We start from the raw sequence: 18,454 nt of genomic DNA on the forward strand, positions 1-18,454 counted from the left end.
GCTTGTGAACACATTTACTGATTTTAATTTTTTTTTTGACCTGCAAAAGTTAATCATCGTTCAATTAGTTCCTTTTTTGTTTTTTTTAATACAAATGATCACTGTTGGATTCTTGTACAATTCGCGTCAACTTGTTGAACATCGGAACTTATATTCATACGACGAAACTAAACCTCAACACTTGGGAAGACATACTTATGATCATCAGAGAATCAAAGTCAACCTGTGATTAGCACAGATGTTTACATCAGTGCTAAGAAATGAAATTGAAATCAAAATCAATCGTCTTATATTCCACGCAACCTCAATGATATATTAAGAGGAAAATGGAGACGAGAATCTCCTTAAAGGGTATCAGCTCTCGTGTAGAAAATCCTTAAAGAACATACCACAGACAAGCAGAACCATATCAGATCCATTATCATGGGACTCACGTCTAAAATTGCTTATGCGTATTTCATATAGGACCTGCCTATGGATCTAAACTCAAGTAATAATGGTCATGGTCTAGCCAAGTGAGTGAACAACTAATAAGTTACTTTATACGTGTAAGGACAAGTAAGCAAACAACAATCTCAAGTTCCACACCGATGCCAACAATAATGCAAATACTGTTATGTAGATCACAGAAAGAGGAGCTAGTTATTCGGCTTGGCAGGGAGATGGTTGCCGCCAGTTGCCAGTTTGAACAGATAAAACCCAGTCATGAGAGCACTGCAATTAAAAAAAAAAAAAAAAAAAAAAAAAACAACAACAACAACAAATTGTATTAGCTTAGAAATGACGTTAAGTAGCAAAGAAGTCTATATGTCGTTTTCCTATCAGAAAACACACTATATCGATCACGAATATCTAAAGGCATTCACTTAAATCTTGTTCAACAACATAACACCATACAATTTCAACTATGAACCAGTGATGTGAATTGTCACTCGCCTCAACACCTAAGGCTGAGTTATTTGTGCTCCATGAATCATGACTACCTGTGAGCAAACTGTTCCTAGAAGCTTAGCATCAAATGGAGCATGAGCTTGTGCCCAAAGTTGTTTAATTTTACATACGAGAAACCAAAAAGTCTGAGTGCAAGAATGCTAGCTTATAAATATCAACTAGAGAAACTGATTACATAATCAACAAGAAGTTCTGAAATGACGATAAGACTTCAACTCAGCAAGGTTTTACAGAGGCTTAGCATTGACTGAAGCTGTAGAAATCAACACTATAGCCCAACCTTTTTTTTTTCAAAAAAAAAACTACTCATTTCCATTCTCTCCTCTTTCTCCTTGTGCAAATCCACATATGAAAATAGAATTTCTCATAATGTTGCGACACTTTCACAAATTTACTCTGACAAGAAAGTAAAAATAACCTGATATTCTCAACTAACATGGTATTGATTGGTGCTGGGACGGGCATTGCCTTAATATATAGACGTGAAGATTAAAAATTAAGGTGGTGGATATTAAGCTATAATTAGCTTACCTTATCCCTGCAACAAGACCAGCAGGCATGAACTTTGAAGTTTGCAGGTAACGCTGTCCCATGACCCAAGTGAGTATAGCTGCGCAAACTGTTATTCATAACAAAAAAGCTAATTAGAAAGTGTATGAAGATGACAACCACAATTATAGAGACATCACTACAATGGATCGAAAGTTATGATAGATTCTTCCATCCCATTCCATTTTCACTTTCCTCTTTGCTTCCCACTTCCTCTACCAAGCATACCATAAATTGTGATCCGTCATGAATGTCTTCGATCACAAATGACATGATCTAAGAATCACAAACCCTGACACCTACGCGAGACACGACAAAGAACAGAAAAGGACAAAATATAATTTGAAGCGTAGCGTTGGATATAAGCGTCAGATATATATGACTTATGAGCGATTTTCAAATATAGTTTTTTCAACACCAGATGAAGCTGCGCTCTTATCGTTGCCAAAGATGCATCACAAAACATCTTTAAAAAAAAATCATTAAATCACAGTTAAAGTATCTCGAGATAGTGACAGAAAAAGACAAATAAACAAGAATTACATCGAACTCAATGCTATCTTTAACCAACGCTCTGTCTCTGTTATTCATTCAAGCACTTAACGAGTCCCTTTGCTAACTATCCATTTACCACCATATTAATTTAGATCCTCTTGGAGGCTAGAAGCTTTTAAACCTTCATGGCATTTAGTAGAAACACAAAACAGGGTAAAATTGACCCTAAGTACACGGATGAAGAGAACTTCATTCAGAGACAGAATTAAGAACCAGAACCAAGTCAATCACTGAACTGGAATCAAAATAAGCATTTCTTAAAAACAACCGTACCCGTCTCAAGAATCAAAGCAAAGTACGAGTTCTTTCTCTTTTCAAAGGCTTTGAGACTCAGATAACCAGCGATGATGAGCAACAAACCAGTACCTACGCCTCCACCCAGAGAAGCAATGCTTCCCTTTCTGAAATATCCGAAGAGTCCTCCACCCACCAAGAGCAACCCATACGGAATCGTGAAGCAGAAATCGTGCATTTTCTTCGGATGGGATTTTCCTGGCACAATCAGATTCTCCAAATCGGACAGAATGAGACTATGGAGTTTCGTTCCCAGATCAAATAATCAAAATCTGTAATTTCGTCAACTGTGGACCAAGTGGCGTGTGGAGTACCACGGGTCAAATTGCATTCCAAGTTTACCCCTGGACTATCGTCTAATCTCGATATTGTCCTCAGCCAACGCCTCGTCCGGTTCAATCCAATTGCTAATTCTAATTATTTAGAAAAATTACTGAAAAGTTTGTTACAAAATTTATTATTCTTATCTAAGAATTTAAATAATATAATTCATATTGTATATGGACATTCATCATGTTAAAAAGACCTTTTAAATTCAAAATTTTATTACGTTATAGCATAGAAAAATCTTCATGGAGCTGAAAGTTAACTTAACACAAATGATAACATATTTATTGATTTATTAAAAAATAACATTTACCTGAAAAAGTCTTAATTACGTGCCACCTTGCTTGGGGAGTTTATCTTCGCCTCCAAGTATCCTTTTCCCTAACTTGGAAGCATTCCAAAGTATTCTAATCAAACAAATATGATGTTTGAAAAGTTCATATTTCACCCATTTATTTTGTCAAAGTCATTTTTTTGTACAGTTCATATGTTTGAAAAAATGTCAAAATATTCAAAATTTAAATTAAAAATTTCAATTCAAACTTGAAGCATGAAGAACATTGCAAAAAGAAAAAAATTAAAAGAAGATTCTAAACGAATATCATATTCAAGGTTAATGTAAGTTTTGATCCTAAAATTTAGATCTATTTTGATTTTGATCTTTTAAATTTTAATCATGTAGTTTTAGTCTTTCAAATTTAGTCCATCTTAAAATGTCATTTCTTAAAAATATAACGATGCTAAAATTTTCTGAAGTGTCATGAATAATGTTAAAATGATGATATAGACTCATTAGATAATGTTTAGATGAATTTTGTGTAGATAACATACTACACAAAGGGAATGTGTTCTTAGAAAACAACATAGTGAATAGCTCCTCAAATGAATAACGAGAAAAAGAAGCGACTAAACAATTACATTTTGAAGACATATTCTTTTTTTCCCCCCTTTATATTATCTACAAAAGATCCAATCAAGTGCGATATGATGAGTTTACATTATCATTTTAACATCATGGTATTTTAGCATATTTTAATACTACTACACTTCTAAAAACTAATATTTTAAAATAGATTAAATTTTAAAAACTAAAATCATGTATTTTAAATTTGAGAGATTAAAATTAAAATAAATCTAAATTTCAAGAATCAAAAATAGGATTAAACCAACGGTTTATTTAAAATGACATGGCCTTCTCCCATGACGGTAAGGATCTCTACAAAAGGGACCACCGTTGCGTTCTACAGATTCTGATTATGTGGCGCGACATGGACGTTCGATCTCCTTGACGGGTAAGATTTTTTTTTAGGCCAAAGGACGGCTAAGATTAAAAACATCCCAAACTGTGAGATTTCGGACCCGGCGCCGGGATGCTCAGGCAGGCGCTTCCGTACGCGCTGTTTTCTTCCCAGGTAATGGCGTATCCGAACATCCTGATCCGATCTAATACCCGGTTCTCTTTCGCCCTCTTCAATGCTGCACACCAAACGAAACCCCTCCTTCTTCTTCGAACCCTAATCATGTCGATATCGCCGGCCAAATCCAAGAGACCCATCTGCCCATCATGTTCTAAACCCACCCGAACATGCCTGTGCTCTCGGATTCTGACCTCCGGCATCGACAATTCGGTAAGCGTAACCATTCTGCAACACTCGCTAGAGAGCAAGCACCCTCTTAACTCTACTAGGATTGCCAGACTAGGTCTCAGGAATCTCAATGTAGTGACTGTTTCAGATGTTAATTTCGAAGCTCGGTTCTTGATTCGGTTGATGAAAACTGATTCTGAATCGGGTTTGGTTGGAAATGGTTCGGATAGTTTGACTTTTCATCAAGCTTCGGAAATTAAAGGCACAGAGAATTCAGTGGATGAACATGCTAGTTCGTCCGATTCCAAGAAAGAAAGTGAACCTGGAAGGTTACCCTTACTAAATAGTGGTGGAAAATGCAATTTGCAAAATGATACTGGGGCTATGAAAAGCTCTCTACTTTGTACTGTGAGTGTAAATTATGGGTTTGATTCAAAGTCATGTGTCAATGATTGTGCAGAGAAGCATGATAATGCTGAGATAGATCAAAATACTGGAGATTCTGCTATTACTGTAGTTATTGGGAAACATGGTGTTATTAATTATCTGTCTCATATGTGGAGGTCTCCAACTCAACCCAAAAAGCCAAGCTTTATCAACATACTCTCTTTTCCGGAAGCTTGTGAATCACTCAAAAAAGGGTTCATGGTGAAGAAGTTGCGGAGGAAGTTAGAGGGAAGCAGTAATCTGCAAGATGATGAAGAATGTGAATTTGAACTTGAAGTTCCTCCTGGATCAGTACTACTATTTCCTTCCGAAACAGCTGTGGATATCACTGACCTTGATGCTATTGATTTTGAGATAAAGAATTTGATTGTCTTAGATGGAACATGGGCTAAGGCAAAAAGAGTTTACAGTGAAAATCCCTGGCTGAACATTTTGCCCCATATAAAGCTGAAGGTGAACAAGATGAGCTTGTATAATGAAGTAAGGCGTGAGCCTAAAGATGGCTACTTGTCCACCATTGAGAGCATTGTCCATGTCTTGAAGGCATTGGGGGAGAATCATGAGGGCCTGGAAAATCTTTTGGATGCTTTTGAATCCATGGTTGGATATCAAAGGCGGTTTAAAGAGGAGAGGCTCACCAAACGATCCTAAGTTTGAAACCTACCTTTCTCAGAGGCACGCAGATATACGAGACAAGCAAAATATACTGTCCTGATTCACGTTCAAGTGGCATGCAGTATTCAATGACTGTTCTGTCAAGCACATCATCCACTTGGCGAATTCTGCTCCCTTTTTGAGATAATGGTGCTTCATTCATACCTTTCTTCTTCACTTGATCTGACAACTTGGTGTAAGCAACGCCAGTAATGGATTGAGAAACTTTATGGCAGTAAGATAATAACCATGAAATTCTGCATAATTTGGGTACCTAGTTTCTGTATCAACAACTTTAATATTATTCTCATACTGGCATGAATGTGGGACAGCACATTACGTGAAGATGGATATGACATTGCAAAATATATCATTTTTCAGTGTGATTTATATCTCATGGTGTCTAATATGTAAGATATATACAGCTCCTTGGGTTTCGTTTGAAGAACTTCTTTCCTACCTCAGTGCTCACTTGTTTGATTCATTTTTTAGCGCTGATTTACAGGAGGGAACCAAGATTGGAAAACCCAATCTGGGCATCTCAGCCTTCCTCAATCCTTTATTCCTGTGCTTTTGCTGTTTGATTATTGGGTCTGGTTCTTGTTCAAACTTAATGACAACCATGGAATGGGTAGTGCCATAGTTGTCTTTCTTAAACCAATGATACTCATTGTTTGTTTTTGTTTGGTTCTTTCTGTTATGTTTCAGCTCCCCGTTTTCAGTTGGTTTTCCAGGTTCTTCATCTCCAGCGAATTACTTTCTTAGGCCGAGGCATTGCAAGTTGAAGTCTCACGGAGTTCCTGGCTGGCAAGAAAAAATAATGTGAAATTTGCTTAAAGACTGAGTGCAATTTTTTTTTTTTTTTGAGTTGTCTAAAATTTACCTATAATTATATATAAAAGACATGGAATTAATAATACATAAATTGCACACCTTCAAAAAGACTAGACTCTTAAATATTTTAATAAATTTTTTTTCAGCTAACAATAGAAGGTTTTTCAACAATTTTTTCTGAAAATTTTTGGAAGTATTTTTTTGGAGTAATTTTGACTTTTTTTAAAAAAAAAATTTTTAAAGTCTGAGCCTCTCAGAGTCATGTACACTCAGCTGCTTTCAGCAGTGCGGTTAGTCTCCGATTAGTGAAGCTCAGAGTCCGGGTGCAGTGTCATCGAAGTTGAGTTCGCCGCCACGCACCGTCACCGGCGACCGAAGGAGCTCCTTCCGCCCCCTGATGCCAAATGCTGAGGCTCTTGTCATTCTCAAGCCATCGTTTAGTTCCGACATCTTCAAACCTTCGTCTCCGTCGTTTTCTGAGTCAATCCATTGACGAGGATGACATTTATGACCCGCCGTTTTCTCCTGTTCCGAAATCTGCAAGCCCAAAGACGTCCAAGAGCAAAACCTCGAAGGAAGCTCTGAGTACTACCGAAGAGCCTAAGTTCCCTTTGAAATCGGGCCTTCCATTCGATTTCAAATACTCTTACTCCGAGATTGACGACTCCGTTAAACCCATAAGTTTCCGAGAATCGCCCAAGTTCTCTCCATTTGGACCTGGCCGGCTCGACCGCAAATGGACAGGGACTTCTGCGCCGGTTCCGGAGGAATTGGACCGGCGGAGTTGGGAGGAGGAGCGGAATCGGGTTCTTGGAGATCCGCTTTCGGAGGAAGAGGTGGCTGAGCTCATCGAACTTTATCGTCACAGTGATTGTGCTAGGCAGATTAATCTAGGTATGTTTTGGCAAATTTTATGCATGAAGTTGAGTGCGCTTTTGTGATACGAGTATGCAAATGCTTGGGGCCTTGGGCAAAGATACCCTTAAATTAAACAGATTGATAGATAATCCCATTTTTTTATATATAGAAGTCAGAATTCAGTGGAATTGAATCCCGTTGGCTGCTTATTTGGGTGGCATATAGTACAGAGCTATTAATTAATTTTAATATTTCTTGTCAACTTTGCTTTTGGCATAAGAAATATGAACATTGGACTTCCACCCGGCAATATCATAAATTTTGGATGTCAATTTGTAATTTGAATAGTTATGTACCTTCAAGACTCATATTTGTATGTATTACATAGCTTTTGACCAAATCAGTGTGGATGGATTGTCTAGCTATAGATAGATGAATTCTTAGGTTTTAGTGAATCCTGGCGGCAAGAAGCTGATGCTCTTTTGTGTTAGGGAAGGGGGGAGTCACTCACAACATGTTGGATGACATCCATAACCATTGGAAAAGGGCTGAAGCTGTGAGAATTAAGTGTTTGGGTGTGCCAACTCTTGACATGGACAATGTTTGCTTCCACCTTGAGGTCAATACACACACCCACACAATATCTGTTGATTTATCAGTGAAAGCATTGATCTTTTTTCTGGAGTTTCCGAAGACTTATACTAATGCATATATATTGCTGTATGTACAGGACAAGTCTGGTGGAAAAATCATTTATCGTCACATAAACATTCTGCTTTTATACAGAGGACGAAATTATGATCCCCAGAATCGCCCAGTAATTCCTCTTATGTTATGGAAGCCCTACGCTCCAATTTATCCAAGGCTTGTGAAGAAAGTAATTGAGGGTTTGGCATATGAAGAAATGAAAGAAATGAGAAACAGGGGTTTAAACTCACCACCTTTGATGAAACTCAGTGAGTGAAGAATATGGTTATTATAAACAATAAACTTACAAAATATAATGCTTTGATTTTTCTAGTACATTTCAAAGTAGCACTGGCCCCTATCATATTCTGAAATCTAAATGCTAAGTTGTTCATTTCTATTCTCAGCAAGAAATGGAGTTTATGTTTATGTGGTGGATAAAGTGAGGGAAGCATTCAAGACTGAGGAGGTTTTGAGACTCGACTGTACTCATGTAGGTGCAAGTGACTGCAAAAAGATTGGAGTGAAGCTTAGAGTATGTCTTCTGAGTCATTAAATTTTAAGTTTCGGCCCTTAGCATGAAATCATTATGTGCATAGGTATCCAACTTTATGCTTGTTATTGCAGGATCTTGTGCCATGTGTTCCTATCCTGTTCAAGGATGAGCAGATTATCCTTTGGAGAGGAAATGTAAATTAGATACTACTCAGAGTTCAGATCCAGAGTGGAGTATTGCAGTGTTCGCAAGATGGGTAGCTTCTGTCCACTGACTCCTTTTTACTCTGAGCAGGCTCTGGTAGGAGAACATCAACCTGATTGTAATGCACAGATATGCGACCATTTCTCTTGTATCATGAGTGTAGCTTATAATGAGTTTGCCAGTCAACTTTTTGGATTTTTGGAACTAAAAATTAAGGGAAAAGGATTCAGATGTAGCTTTTGGATATTCTTTATCGGGTTCATTTATAGGATTGTAACATGAAGGAGTTTCTAAAGAATCAATAACATGATGTGGAGTTGTGAAAAATGTTTCTGATCTTTGTCATACTTATCAATGATGCTGAGAGAAAATAATTATAATGCTGATGATAAGTATTAAGCTTATTATGTTGTAGATGTCCATTTTGTAATACTCCCTCCTATATGAATTAAACTTTATATTAAGGATTGGAGATGGTACATATTTTAACAGCTGAATTAATACTCAACCCTTTTTGACAATGTATGAATGCGATGGATAATTGTTTATATGCAAGCACCACGTTACCTCTATCCCATGCCACAAGGGTTTACTTGCGCTAATTTGGTGTCATTCTTTGTTCCAAGCATTAGTGTAATACTCCCTCCGGTTCAAAATATAAGCTAAACTTCATTGGAAGGGCTTAGTTTCTTTTATAAGATAACATTTACTTTTATCTAAACATTTAATGAGTTTTTTTTAATTTTATTCATACATATTCTTTTTCCTTTTTGATTCATTTATTGTATTTTTTACTTATTCTCTTCATTAATAAGGGTATATTGGGGGGGGGAATATATGCCTTGCATATTTATTGTTTTAAACTTATTTTAATTAGTTTCTTGACAAATGTAAACGAATAAAGTTTAATTTATATTTTGAACTGGATGGAGTATTTAATTAGTAAAAATGCCAGAATTCAAATCAGTAATTAAATATTTGATTTTAAAAAAAGATGAAATTCAGAGCTTCTAGTGATCTTATATTGTTAAATATTCTTGTTTAGTACGGCTTGTGTCGTTATTGTTAACATTTTATGTTATTGTATGTTTTGGCAATCCTTATGTGTGATCATGTAAATTTATACTTTGAAATCCAAAGTTGCTTTCAAATATTATGAGGCAGATGTTTGAGCCAAAAAAAAAAAATTATGAGGCAGATGTATGATTCTCGAAAGTTTTGGATTGGCCAATTATCCAAATAGCACCTGCGGAGCACTTACACAATTAGTAGAAGTTTCAAAATCACCTTTGTAATTTGGGGCATTGTTTTCTTTCGAGCCTTTGGGTTATGATCAATAGAAAAATTAAATTTTCACTGCGTTTAATAATAATTTACTTTTTAAATTTTCACATTTGTAACTTCTCTATAGATAAAACTTTATAGAACTTCTCTTGTAATTTTCATCCTTCTCTTTTCATAAATTACGGCGTAATTATTTATTGCGGCGTTTTGATGTTTAAACTTTAAACTCATGCTTTTCAGTACCATTATAGCCTTCGTACGTGCAAAAAATCAAGGCGCGCTTTCAAAAATTGTGCACAAGAAAAGTCAAACATGGAATGCTTAATATATTTATTTATATTTATTTTACTAATGAAGATGGATTAACCAATTACAAGTGGAGTATTGGACATTCTACAAGTGGAGGGAAGTTCAATACCAATATTAAAGGAGTACCCGGGTATAAAATACTTCTCCGGTTCTAACCCAATTGTTAAGTTGGTTTTGATCCTAAATATAAAATCTATTTCTCATATTTATCAATTTTTTCTAAATTACCTCTATGGATACTCCCTCAATTATAATCAAGTAGAAGAGAAAGAAGGGGTATTAAGGAAAATAATTATGGTATCTTAGAAAAAACGTGTCATATTTCTTATAATTAACTAACTTACCTAACTTCCTTAATCTAATCAAATTAGTTAAATGGGTCTTATATTAATAATCAGAGGAATACATAAGTTATAATCTATACGTGCAGCATAAAAGTTATAATCTATACATACCGCATAATGTTAAAGTTGATACTTTTTTGGTCCTTAATATAAGACACATTTAACTAATTTGATTAGATTAAGGAAGTTAGGTAAGTTAGTTAATTATAAGAAATGTAACACGTTTTTTTTAAAATACTATAACCATCTTTCTTAATACATTTTCTTCCTCTTCTACTTGATTATGGTTAAAGTATCCATAGGAGTAATTTAGAAAAAATTGATAAATATGATAAATAGATTTTATATTTAGAACTAAAACCAACTCAACAATTGGGTCTTATATTAAGAACTAAAATTTTGTAGTCCAAATGGTTGATAAAATTTTTTTTTAAGGTATCTATTTATAAGTAAGAAATTATTAATTCACCAACTGTGAGGATCAACGACCACGTGGTTAAAAGCCAAGCGCTCTACCACTGAGTTAAGTCGGCTCGTAATTATTATAATTATATAATACTACCTCCTGTCTTAATTATAAGACCCAATTAATTTATTTGAGGAGATTAAAGAAGTAAATTAAGTTAGTTATTTGTAATAAATAAGTGTTGTCATTCCTAAAATATCCTTGCTAATTAAGTGTATTGGCTAGAATTATCATTATTAGAATGACTATCTTGGAAAAAAATGTATAAATATAAGAGACAAAATGGATTGGGGTCTTATAATTAGGACCAAATAAAAAGTCAAACGGGGTCTTATATTAAGGACCGGAGGTAGTACAATTATATAATTGTAGTTATACAAATAAAAGCATAAATTAATTTTTCAAAAGACTTTTAAAATATCTAATTAGATAAAAAAAAAACTATTAATTTGCTAACCTTGGCGACCGAACTCACAACCACTGATTAAAAGCCACGCACTCTACCACTAAACTAAGTTGGCTTATGATCATTACAGTTATACAATAAATTATATAATTATAGTAATACAAATAATAACATAAATGAATTTTTAAAAAGACTTTTAAGATATCCAATTATAGATAGGAAATCATTGATTCGCCGACGACCATATGGTCAAAAGCCATGCGCCCTACCACTGAGCCAAGGCGGCTTGTCATAATCGTAGTTATATCACTATAGTTATGCAAATAAAAACATGAAAAAGAAAAGTTAAGAAAATGAAAAGATGGTGAATGTACAATAGTGACGTTGTTTGATTTTAATTGGGTTTTAAATCTTGTTACATTGTTCTTTTAACTTTCCTAGTATTAGAAATAAAAGATGCAAACAATTTTGATAAAAGCCATTGCTATTAATAGTTTAAAAGAGGAGGGGTTAAAAAAAGAAAAAACGGAAATAAAGAAACTAAGTAACAAAACTGAGAAGAAAAGAAAGCAAAGTATAAAATAGGATGGCAAAAAACACTTTAAAACAAAACAGCAGTCGGTATAATAAAGGAAGAAAACGTAAACCTGATTATTATCTTATAAAAGCTAATATCATTTTAATCATCTAATAATATTAAAAGTTAATTTGATTTTGATGCCACAAATGTTGTTAATTAAATTAATAATAAATTTTTTTAAAAAAATGTAATTTAAATTTAAATTTAACCAAATCACTGAATTAATTTATTACTATATTTATCATGAATATAAATATATTTATTGTTTATCCAATACCCACCAGTGAATAATTTTAGATTTACTTTGAAATATTTAAATAAAATATAATTATTTTTTATTTTAGAGGCAACAAAGGAAATGCTTAAATTTTTACTTCGTCGACTATGTATGAAATAATTTATCTAATCTAACTGACCTATCTAAATTCAGCTTTATATTGAACTGCTCGGTTTGAGCTTTGACAGAAGGAGGGATTTTAAGAAGTTTCTTTAAAAAAAAAGAGAGAGAGAAATGAAATGTTGAAGTTTTTAATTAACTTTCCTTACCTTTTTATTTTACTTTTTTTTAATTAAAACTTACAATCCAACTTCTCCATTTTTTAAAAATCAAAATTATTAAAATCTCCTCCCTTCCAACGTCCTTGAACCAAACAAACCCTAAAATAAAAGAACAAAACATCATGCTCAATTATCACTAAAAATTTATATGAATTTAATCATTTACATGTAGTAAAACCATTTTGATTCCAAAAATCTCTATTATTATCTTTTTGAAGACATTTTTTAAATAAGTTAAAAGAAAGTTAAATTTAAGATAAAATATAATTGACAAGAATTCAAATTTATTTTAAATATAACTTAATTTGTAAATTAACTATTCTTTTGTTTTGATCCCTTTTTCTTTTTTGCAATTGCGTGTTATTCTAAATTTCTAACAGGGAATACACACGAACATTTGCGACTACAGAAGCAACAAGTGTTTGCTTAAACAGAGACCAATTCTTAATGTTGGGCGAATGCAAACAAAACCATTAATTACATGAGACTACTAACCAGGCCTCGAGTAAATACAAGCATGACCATGCAGCAAAGTACTGTGATCCCTTAACTTACTAAACTGAAGAACAGAAACCTAACACATTCCAGGAGCTATAGCTAGTGGCAAGAAGGTATACATTTTTGTTTCATCATCTATCTCTTTAGTTGAGGGATGCCGAACGCAGGCGTTTGATTTTAAGGGGTCATAAGTATATTTCTGAGCTCATGACTCTTTTGTTCGACACATCCTGAGCTAACCAAAGAGGTCATCCAGGTTTCATCAGATTTTACTGGCTCATCATAATCATTCCTGTGCCAACTCCAGAAGGCATGAGTGGAATTTACTATCTTAAGCTCACCATGACCAAAACTGGCTTCCCGGAACTCCGACCACTCTGGTTGCGGGTTGATATACCTGTCAGTGAACAATGATTAGTGACTAAGCTTCACTGTGCATGCTTCAGGAGACCCCCCCCAAAAAAAAAAACCATAGGGATATTGCAGATCACTCAGATGTCGAATGAGACAAAATAAAACGAGATTGATCAGTGTAATAAGTTCACTTCCCCTCCCCAAGTTAATTCGTAGAATTTCCCTTGGAAAAAGGGGCTATGTGGGGTAACTAATTCAGAAAAACACAATCAGAATAATACAACTTATTTCAGGAGCCACAAGGTTTGGCTTATATACACTGTAGCTATCTGTTCTTCCTATATCAATATAAAGATTTATGGGAAAACAACAGAAGAATTCTCAGGCTCCTCTGCCTTAGCAGCCCTATTGTGCACTTGAGTTGGACAATTGTTAAATAAATTTAAAAGCAGAATTCGAAGTTCAATAAGATTGGAAACGGAATACAATAGAATCCTCATTGGCCTAACTCAACAGACTGGGTGGACTTCCGGATAAGCATATTTAAGGCAGAAATCATGTTGGTGATTAAGAAATGACGACAGGATGAGCTTAACAAACAACGATAACTTACTTAGACGCTAAACCTTCTCTGTTTCCTCCATCACCAATAGTTATATGAACAGCACCACATGGGTCTGATCTTCCATTATTGACACGTTTCTGTCAGCAGGATAAAGAACTAATTAAAATCCTGAATAACATGAAATCGTAAGGACGAAAAAGAAAATGTTAGACATAAGCATACCGAGCGTTCATAAGCATGTACATGACCAGCAAGAACTAAATCAACATTAGCAGCATAAAGTAATGGCTCCATAACTGCCATCATATCATTCCCTTCACCCCTATGGGCTGTATTACTGTTATACCATGGCACATGAAATAACACGATCAGCCAAGGCGTCCTTTTCCTGTCAACCTTTGATAGATCCATCTGCAGATAAATAACAAGATTATTAGGGGATTGAAGTTGAGACGGGACATGTCTTTTATGCATGAAGCAGGGGATAAGATAATATTAACCCTGTTCTCATGAAAGCTATGATATGCAAACCCCAGGAAAATAGATAACTCCTGACCATCATGAGTGGGAGATGTATTATGACTTTTTTTTTTTTGGGGGGAAAACTGATGAAAATCACCATTGAATAAAATTTCTAACATTTTGCAAAGAAGTTAATCCTCACCCAGCCACCCTGCATCAATGCAACACCAAAGCAATTCCTAGATAATTAATTTTGCAGTATTTTTGAACCAATATAATCCAGTAGAGCTATCAAACAAAAGAAGCACAAACCGGAATCTAATAACACTAGCGCATGGATTGCATGGCCAGACATTTCAAAGTGAGGATTCTTCTGCACGAAGCAGATGAACCATAAGCTAAATCTCCAAAAGGCCATCATAGAGGTTCAATTTAATCTTAGCCATATAAATGTGATGTATTTCCCCCAATACTTTCACGAGACACCAAGCTGCCAAGATAATGACGCAGATAGATATCTAGGGTTCAATATCCTAATGCACCCCCCCCAAAAAAAAAAAAAAAGATTATGCATCCAAAGATATAACTCATGATCAATTGGTAAAGCCAACCAACCTTCAGCCATCTATATTGTTCCGAGTACTTGTCATAATCTGCATAGGAGCCAAGCATGACAATATGGGCACTGGCCACTTCAAAAGAATAATAGAGATTTGAACTTGACCCGCTTTCCTCAAATGGCATCTTCCATCTGGCATTATATGATTCAAACCCATCCTTTAGCAATGGTATGCTCTCCTTTTCATGGTTCCCTTGTGTCACCATCCATGGTCTTGCGCTGGCAAGAGGCTCTACGAGCTTGCCAAACTTGTCCCATAGATGTTGCATATAATCAGCATATGAAAGGTCTCCTGGAAGCAGGTGGACATCATACTTGCATTGACCAATGTGATCTAATGTTGATTTAGTCCAACCAGTTTGGCCCAGATCCCCAGCTACAGCAAAAGTAATTGGTAACTGAGCTGGAGGCGTTTTAAACTGGAACTCAGGACCTTGTCCACCACACCGATAAAAGTACACTGTATTATCCTCCAAGGGCCCAATAACAGTGTGGTGTATCTTTCCTGAGCTATAAAAAAGATAACGATAAGAATTGCTCTCTCCTTCAGCTAAATTGTCATATCTCCCAGGTATTGTTCCATATTCTACCACTGAAGGTGATGAATCATCATCAGTTATCCAGCTAACTCTCATGTGCTTGTCTCCTGCCAATGAAATGTGCACCTGCACCAAACATTTCTACAACTTGAGCATCACAAGCAACAAGACGGTATTTTGCATGAAATTACAGAGTTCCATGTGATGACCAGAGAATATGCAAAATAAAAGCATATCAGCATGGCTCACGGAGTAACTGTCCAATGATTGCCAATAATTTACACGAATTGAAGGTGGCCGATTGAGTTTAAAGTGCATACAGCTTAACAAAACGTGAAGAAATTGTCAATTTAAATACAATCTATTTGAACATATATCATTCTAAGATTTGTGACTGGAACTTCGTTATGAAAATTTAGATAGTGAAATTCGTGCTACAAACCCAGTAAGTAAGGCTATTGAAAATCAAGGACTATGGTTTAATATCATCAATAGAGTCAATCACAAATGGATATATCTTGAACAGAAATATGGTTCAGATATCATTCTGACACCATTATTGGACAGCAATAAAAGATTTAGCAAATCATTCTTTTATTGATACACTGGAAAAAAAGATTTAGCAAATCATACTCTCAAAAAGAGTCAATCAAAATATCAAGCATAAAATAGAAACTAAGTCTTGACTTTGTCTCCGAAATTGCTCTAGATTATGTCAGGTCAAAATTGCCAATTGACCTACAAGTGATGCCCGCAAGTCTCTTAATAAAAGCTTTCAAACCGGATGAGTCATGTGTATAATGCGGCTAAGGTGACAGCCATAATGGCTCTTATCAAGATAGCAGCACAATCAGAATGATTCTATCCATTTAGAAATACTATCCCATGACCTTCTTAATGTCTAGAATCCAATATCAGCAGACTTGTTGGTAAATCTAAACTATTTTCTTTTTCAGTGATATCCCATTTAATTTGAAAAAGAAAAGTTAACGCTGAAAAAAGTCTTGAAGTTGGTCAAAGACAAGGGGAATGACGAAAAGATCACAGAAAAAGTCTCTCTTCTTCAAACTGATCTGTAAAGTTCTAGCATCACAGATACTTGTGCATACTTGTAGTATAATAACTCAAAAAGGCAAACAGAAAGATAAGTTCATGAACATATTGTCAGAAGCAAGATTCCCAGTGTCTCATACATGACATAATAATACAGAGTATTTTTGTCAAAGTCAAAGTACTAGATGACTAAGACTATATAAAATTGATATCCAATATGAGAAATATGGGGACAGAAAAGCAGATGACAACTTGCAATCCAACGCACCAAGAATCTCCGACAGAACCCCATCCATATTTATCCAGACAATGAAAATCTGCAAGAAAGTTGTTTCAAATGCAGAGACCAATCACATAAACTAAGCGGGGTAAAAACAGTTGCCCATCATCAACTTGCACACTACTACCATGTAATCACAAATGGAACAGGCAAAGCCATAAGCTCTCAAGCCTCAAGCCAACTAGTGCATTTGCTGACCTCCTCACTTCGCATAGACGAGTATGTGAAAAACAAATCTGAGTAATCATTGCATTGAGTCAAGGGCAGATCTGCACATAGACTGTGTCGCTAACTTTTTTCTTTTGTTTTCTTTTTTGGGCGGGGGGGTGTGGAAGGATTACGTCATTCTCATTGTGATTAAATCTCATTTCCGCCCCCGTGGGCTTACCAAAAAATATGCAACCCAGCACCCAGCAAAAAAACAGTAACAATAAGAGTGGGAAAATGCTTTTGAAACTCACTAGTTTGAATATTTATGGTAAATATGAGTACATCTGATTGACTAATTTTAAACATTGTTCATGATTTTCCCTTTGTTGAGCATACGAATATTCATACTACTTTATGTATCTGGCATGCATCCATACCAAATCAATTAATAATCAATCATAAGCAATAATACACAACAAAAAGGAAAGAAAATGGAAATTTTCTCCCTAAAGAAATACCTGAACCTCAATGGAATAACCAGTTCTGACTGGGAGAGGGGGGAAAAGGAAGAAAAAGATACACAACAACCAGGAGCAACTAAAAACCGAACCAAAGAGATCGAAGACTCTAAAACCGATCACATAGTTGAAAGACTGACAGAATCAAAGAGAAGCGACATATCACCTGCTGAGGGTAGGAGGCGGGCTTTGAATCCCATGGGAACTGAAGAGCTTTGCGAGGCAGCGGACGAACGTAATCGGCGGCGACGGTTGCAGAAACGACGACGAAGATGACAGTTAAAATCAGTTGTAGGGCCATCGGTAGTAGGCAAGTCCGCCGTAAGACGCCGGAAGAGCACGGCAAGTATGTCATCTTTCGTCTGCATCGACCATTATTGAATCGTCTTTTTAACTCTATCGCCTCGTCACTGTCACACTGTTCAGGGTTTTTGTCTGCAAATGCCAACAAACTTGAATATTAACGAAGAAGAAATCTTTTTTTTTACTTAGTAATCATCAAAGTAAAAACGAATTTGCTAATATGAGACCTTACTTCTTAAGTCATTAATATTTTTTTTCTTTGCCAGTTACTTCCAATGCTTACTTGATCCTTTTAAGTTTGTTTTGAGATTAAGGCTCAGCAAATCTAATAAATAGCAGAAAAACAAATCTAGCAAACAAAACGTGGGGCAAAAATATATAGTAGTAAATCAAAAAGTTAAAAATAATAATATGTAACTAATTGACTAATTTAAATAAATCAAAAGAGTTCATTAAGTTAGTTATTTATAATAAATATGTATTGTCTTTCTCACGATACTATTGTTAATGTGTCTATTAATTAGAATTATTATTTAATGAAATTTTTAAATATACAATTACTAAAAAGACTACTTTAAAAAAGTAGATAAAATAAATTTAGATATTATATTTAGAATTAAATTAAAAATTAAACTTATTTTTATATTAAGATATGAAAGCGTAAAATTTGTCAAAGAAAAAGATTTTTAGAAGTCAAAAGTTTCATCCAGCAAAAACGCAAAAC

The 18,454-nt window shown here is 35.0% G+C and overlaps 5 protein-coding genes across 5 annotated transcripts; 3 read left to right on the plus strand and 2 right to left on the minus strand.

The window, feature by feature from the left end:
- Positions 1-266: 266 nt before the first annotated feature.
- Positions 267-2,597, minus strand: LOC114719008 (protein FATTY ACID EXPORT 6-like). The gene is made up of 3 exons (XM_028904457.1): positions 2,329-2,597; positions 1,483-1,570; positions 267-714 (listed from the first exon to the last, which is right to left on the minus strand). The coding sequence occupies exons 1-3, from the start codon at positions 2,525-2,527 to the stop codon at positions 639-641; spliced, it is 363 nt and encodes a 120-aa protein (XP_028760290.1). The 5' UTR covers positions 2,528-2,597; the 3' UTR covers positions 267-638.
- Positions 2,598-4,092: 1,495 nt separating this feature from the next.
- LOC114719007 (uncharacterized) lies at positions 4,093-5,415 on the plus strand. Its single transcript, XM_028904456.1, has one exon. The coding sequence runs from the start codon at positions 4,197-4,199 to the stop codon at positions 5,358-5,360; it is 1,164 nt and encodes a 387-aa protein (XP_028760289.1). The 5' UTR covers positions 4,093-4,196; the 3' UTR covers positions 5,361-5,415.
- Positions 5,416-5,434: 19 nt separating this feature from the next.
- Positions 5,435-6,381, plus strand: LOC114719011 (uncharacterized). The gene is made up of 3 exons (XM_028904459.1): positions 5,435-5,773; positions 5,856-5,954; positions 6,072-6,381. The coding sequence occupies exons 1-3, from the start codon at positions 5,685-5,687 to the stop codon at positions 6,187-6,189; spliced, it is 306 nt and encodes a 101-aa protein (XP_028760292.1). The 5' UTR covers positions 5,435-5,684; the 3' UTR covers positions 6,190-6,381.
- On the plus strand, positions 6,374-8,773 carry LOC114719010 (CRS2-associated factor 2, mitochondrial-like). Its single transcript, XM_028904458.1, has 5 exons — positions 6,374-7,091; positions 7,547-7,674; positions 7,786-8,011; positions 8,150-8,277; positions 8,370-8,773. The coding sequence occupies exons 1-5, from the start codon at positions 6,602-6,604 to the stop codon at positions 8,439-8,441; spliced, it is 1,044 nt and encodes a 347-aa protein (XP_028760291.1). The 5' UTR covers positions 6,374-6,601; the 3' UTR covers positions 8,442-8,773.
- Positions 8,774-12,773: 4,000 nt separating this feature from the next.
- On the minus strand, positions 12,774-17,838 carry LOC114719012 (purple acid phosphatase 18). The gene is made up of 5 exons (XM_028904460.1): positions 17,594-17,838; positions 14,884-15,552; positions 14,029-14,217; positions 13,855-13,943; positions 12,774-13,284 (listed from the first exon to the last, which is right to left on the minus strand). Exons 1-5 carry the CDS (start codon positions 17,780-17,782, stop codon positions 13,065-13,067), a joined length of 1,356 nt encoding a protein of 451 aa, XP_028760293.1. The 5' UTR covers positions 17,783-17,838; the 3' UTR covers positions 12,774-13,064.
- Positions 17,839-18,454: the final 616 nt, after the last annotated feature.

Source organism: Neltuma alba, unplaced genomic scaffold, assembly GCF_004799145.2.
Source record: "Neltuma alba isolate B1F8T4 unplaced genomic scaffold, ASM479914v2 tig00011882_pilon, whole genome shotgun sequence".
Lineage (NCBI taxonomy): Eukaryota > Viridiplantae > Streptophyta > Magnoliopsida > Fabales > Fabaceae > Neltuma > Neltuma alba.

Coding starts and splice junctions, on each gene's coding strand:
- LOC114719011 (XM_028904459.1), top strand. CDS start 5,685: ATGTGGGACAGCACATTACGTGAAGATGGATATGACATTGCAAAATAT. Junction 5,774..5,855: donor TATCTCATGGTGTCTAATAT/GTAAGATATATA, acceptor TTCATTTTTTAG/CGCTGATTTACAGGAGGGAA. Junction 5,955..6,071: donor TTTTGCTGTTTGATTATTGG/GTCTGGTTCTTG, acceptor GTTATGTTTCAG/CTCCCCGTTTTCAGTTGGTT.
- LOC114719007 (XM_028904456.1), top strand. CDS start 4,197: ATGTCGATATCGCCGGCCAAATCCAAGAGACCCATCTGCCCATCATGT.
- LOC114719008 (XM_028904457.1), bottom strand. CDS start 2,527: ATGCACGATTTCTGCTTCACGATTCCGTATGGGTTGCTCTTGGTGGGT. Junction 1,571..2,328: donor TGCTTTGATTCTTGAGACGG/GTACGGTTGTTT, acceptor TATGAATAACAG/TTTGCGCAGCTATACTCACT. Junction 715..1,482: donor GGTCTTGTTGCAGGGATAAG/GTAAGCTAATTA, acceptor TTTTAATTGCAG/TGCTCTCATGACTGGGTTTT.
- LOC114719010 (XM_028904458.1), top strand. CDS start 6,602: ATGCTGAGGCTCTTGTCATTCTCAAGCCATCGTTTAGTTCCGACATCT. Junction 7,092..7,546: donor TGCTAGGCAGATTAATCTAG/GTATGTTTTGGC, acceptor CTTTTGTGTTAG/GGAAGGGGGGAGTCACTCAC. Junction 8,012..8,149: donor ACCACCTTTGATGAAACTCA/GTGAGTGAAGAA, acceptor TTCTATTCTCAG/CAAGAAATGGAGTTTATGTT.
- LOC114719012 (XM_028904460.1), bottom strand. CDS start 17,782: ATGACATACTTGCCGTGCTCTTCCGGCGTCTTACGGCGGACTTGCCTA. Junction 15,553..17,593: donor CCGCCTCCTACCCTCAGCAG/GTGATATGTCGC, acceptor TGTTTGGTGCAG/GTGCACATTTCATTGGCAGG. Junction 14,218..14,883: donor AACAATATAGATGGCTGAAG/GTTGGTTGGCTT, acceptor ATTTATCTGCAG/ATGGATCTATCAAAGGTTGA.